Raw genomic sequence first — 3,193 nt, forward strand, 5'->3', positions numbered from 1 at the left:
AAACCGTGTCTTGTTCGTAGCGTGATGTCACGTGTTCGATCCCCAGGGAAGCACCTTTTTTTCTTTCTTTAAAAAGACAAAACGACGGCAAACTGGGCCGGCCCAAAGCACCGCGAGCGGGGTGTGCTGCAGGCGCCGGTTTCCAAAATTGCCTGTAACCGGCGCCTGTGGCGCTAAATAGGATTCGCCCCTCCCTATTCGCAAAAAAAGAAAAAAATCCCTCTCTCAAAAAAAAAAAGGGCAAAAGAAGTCCAGATTGAATCGGGAATCAGAGTTGGATCAGGCCACACGGTTTGCGCCGCCTTATATAACTCCATTGTAATCGGGGTGTGCTGCAGGCGCCGGTTTGCAAAAGTGCCTGTAACCGGCGCCTGTGGCGCTAAATAGGATTCGCCCCTCCCTATTCGCAAAAAAAAAAAAAAATCCATTGCGCTGTTTATTTTATTTACCAGGGTGGATATTTCTCTATTTGCTTCCACCTAGTAGTGGACGGGATCCTCTAATAATTGGGAAACGCATCATCGAATTCTTCCGCCCAAAAAGCAGGTGTACTTATGTTTCTCTCTAGTTTGGTGCACCTTTATCAAATCGTTGGCTGCCAAAGTGTAAACTCAACTGTAGATCGTTTCTCGTTAATCAGGTGCCTATATGGAGAAGCAGCGAAACGTCGGCTACATAAGTTCGATGAGGTTAGTAACTTCAGGCACAACTTTATTGTAGGCAAAAAAAGATAGATGATGCCGTAACTTTCTAAGAAAGGTATTATCAGTTGCAACTTTTATATTACTAATGATGCGGGATGCATTGCTGTTGCTGTTATAGTTAATTCGTCTGTCCTGGTCTATTAGTCCCCTCGTATTTTAATCAAATTTTTGGCCGTATATTTGACTAGCAAAAATAAAGTATGCGTCATAAAAACCATATTGTTAGATTCACATTTGAAGAAGTTTCAATGATACTCCATCCGTCTCAAAATTCTTATCTTAGATTTGTCTAGATATGAATGTATCTAATACTAAAACGTGACTTGATACATCCGTATTTAGACAAATTTAAGACAAAAATTTTTGGGACGGAGGGAGTACTATTTTATAGCCTACTCTGGAAACTGTTCAAAGTCCAAACCTTTAGTCTTCAAGTTCTGAAAACAGTGAATGAAAACATCAATTCCTCGCCAAAAGAACACTTCAATGTAGGTCATGAAGTCTATATATGTAAACTTTGGTTAATAAATAGAATGTGCCCTTACGCTAGTTGTGTGAATAGACAAATTTGGCAGCTTCTCAACTTTTGATGTTCACTTTTGCGTAGCTATGTAAATTCCGACATTCCCCTTTTACATACTCGTCCGCGTAAGTCTTAACCGAATAGTGAAGCAATATACTTTGTGTGGATGTTTCTTCTAGATTTTATTTTGAAAAAGCTCTTAGATGCTATCTTTACTTGTGTTTCTATTTGTTGGTTCCAATGGTTCCTTCTGATGTTTGGCGGCATGATTTTCACCTCCTTTAGCTGATTAAATTGAAAGTCATGGTTTTGCATTACGCAGGGAAGGACAACGGAGAACAATTATCAAGATTCGTAAGAAAAGTTTTGTGCTTCGACGTCGTAACGAGTATGGCACCTTCACATGGAGTGAAGGCCGTATGACCAGCACCACATCGTTGTACCGTGAAATGTCTGCTCGCGTGCGTCTAAGGTTGGCACTGGACCGGTTCTCTGATCTCAAGAGCAGAGGGATGCTTAGGTGGGAGGCTTATAGAAAACATCGCGTGAGCATCAACACCGCATTACGGACCATCGGGGAGGCCATCATGAGATTAAGAAAACGTCGTGTGGAGGCCGGGCTATTCTACTTGGTGCCACAAGCAGATAGGGCTGCGATACAAGTCCGCACCCACTTATTTAGTATGCCTTTGAAAGAAGCGTTAAGGAAACGGCGACTAGAACTCAGAAAGAAGAAGCAACTCCTGGATGCGTACAATAATTCTCAGAAATCTATCCCCTACAACAACGGGGTCTCCCTGATGCGAGCATCAGTAAAGAGATTGTTGTTGTATACTCTAACCTCTGTTGTATTAGGTTGTGCAATAGTACTCTTTTGAAATATCCAGAAAAGTCATGAATAATATTATCAAAGTATCTTCGATACATCGATACATTTTTTGGTCCTGCAGTTTTTTTTTGTTAATACGTACATTCAGATCAAGGTTGTATGTGACCTTGCAGTGACCTATGATAATGCTATTTGGTTGGACCGAGTTAACATGTTTTACTATTTTTTAGCGTCTTTGCATAATCAGCACAATTAATATTGCATTCTGACTTATGAAATTAAAATATACTTCCATCCTTGTAACCAGTGTAGTGTTCAGGATTGTAACTTGATCTTTGCGCAAAAAAACAAATCCTATATAACTTGATTTTGGCAAACATGAAGGCAACATATAGGCAACATTATTGGAATCACATCGGAGCAAACTAAGCCTAATTAAATTCCCTCACGGGAAACATTTTTACTCACGCTCACCAACTCAAGGGGAGTCGGGGGCACAAGGCAGAGGTGTCACAACCTTTACGGTCACATGATTGGTCTCTCAGAGCATGGGAGAGGCTGCATCGAAGGTGCTCATCCCATCTGCCATCTACCATGAGACTCGCAGTAGTCATAACCTCGTATGTTGTGCCGGTGATCATCATATTGATCTCGATGATCGTCTTACCGACGAGGTGTGGTTCATTAAATGTGGCACGGCCCCTCTCCATCCATGATGCCCATCTCCTAGTTGAACTGGACGAAGCTAGGTGGCAATTATAGGCCATCAGCGTACTTAGCTATGTTGCATATTTAGACACATTATTAATTTTCCAGCAAAAGATCCCGTGCGCTGCAACGAGAGAGAAAATAACACATGCTCTTAGCGCAATAACCATGACTCAAGACCCTAATAGGTTCATGTCCTTTATTTTAACATGGCATCACATTGGTGTTGCTGACTGCGGCCTCAACACTCACACAATAAAAACGCGTTTAAATGTGGTTAGTTCTAAGGCGTTTCTCTCTCTCTCTCTCTCTCTCTCTCTCTCTCTCTCTCTCTCTCTCTCTCTCGCGCGCGCGCGCGCTCTCGCTCGGAATAAGATGAGAAATATGTTGTTTTTTCCCGAGAGGTTTTCATAGGTGTGCCTATGTGGT

At 42.0% G+C, this 3,193-nt stretch overlaps 1 protein-coding gene across 1 annotated transcript; it reads left to right on the plus strand.

The window, feature by feature from the left end:
- Nucleotides 1-350: 350 nt before the first annotated feature.
- On the plus strand, nucleotides 351-2,188 carry LOC123041776 (uncharacterized). The gene is made up of 3 exons (XM_044464336.1): nucleotides 351-546; nucleotides 641-689; nucleotides 1,550-2,188. The coding sequence occupies exons 2-3, from the start codon at nucleotides 649-651 to the stop codon at nucleotides 2,103-2,105; spliced, it is 597 nt and encodes a 198-aa protein (XP_044320271.1). The 5' UTR covers nucleotides 351-546; nucleotides 641-648; the 3' UTR covers nucleotides 2,106-2,188.
- The last annotated feature ends 1,005 nt before the right edge of the window (nucleotides 2,189-3,193 follow it).

Source organism: Triticum aestivum, chromosome 2B, assembly GCF_018294505.1.
Source record: "Triticum aestivum cultivar Chinese Spring chromosome 2B, IWGSC CS RefSeq v2.1, whole genome shotgun sequence".
NCBI classification, from domain to species: Eukaryota; Viridiplantae; Streptophyta; class Magnoliopsida; order Poales; family Poaceae; genus Triticum; species Triticum aestivum.

What these genes read in the sequence shown, in the direction of transcription:
- LOC123041776 (XM_044464336.1), top strand. Translation starts at nt 649, where the DNA reads ATGGAGAAGCAGCGAAACGTCGGCTACATAAGTTCGATGAG. An exon ending in GGCTACATAAGTTCGATGAG is followed by an intron (nt 690 to 1,549) that starts GTTAGTAACTTC and finishes TGCATTACGCAG; the next exon opens with GGAAGGACAACGGAGAACAA.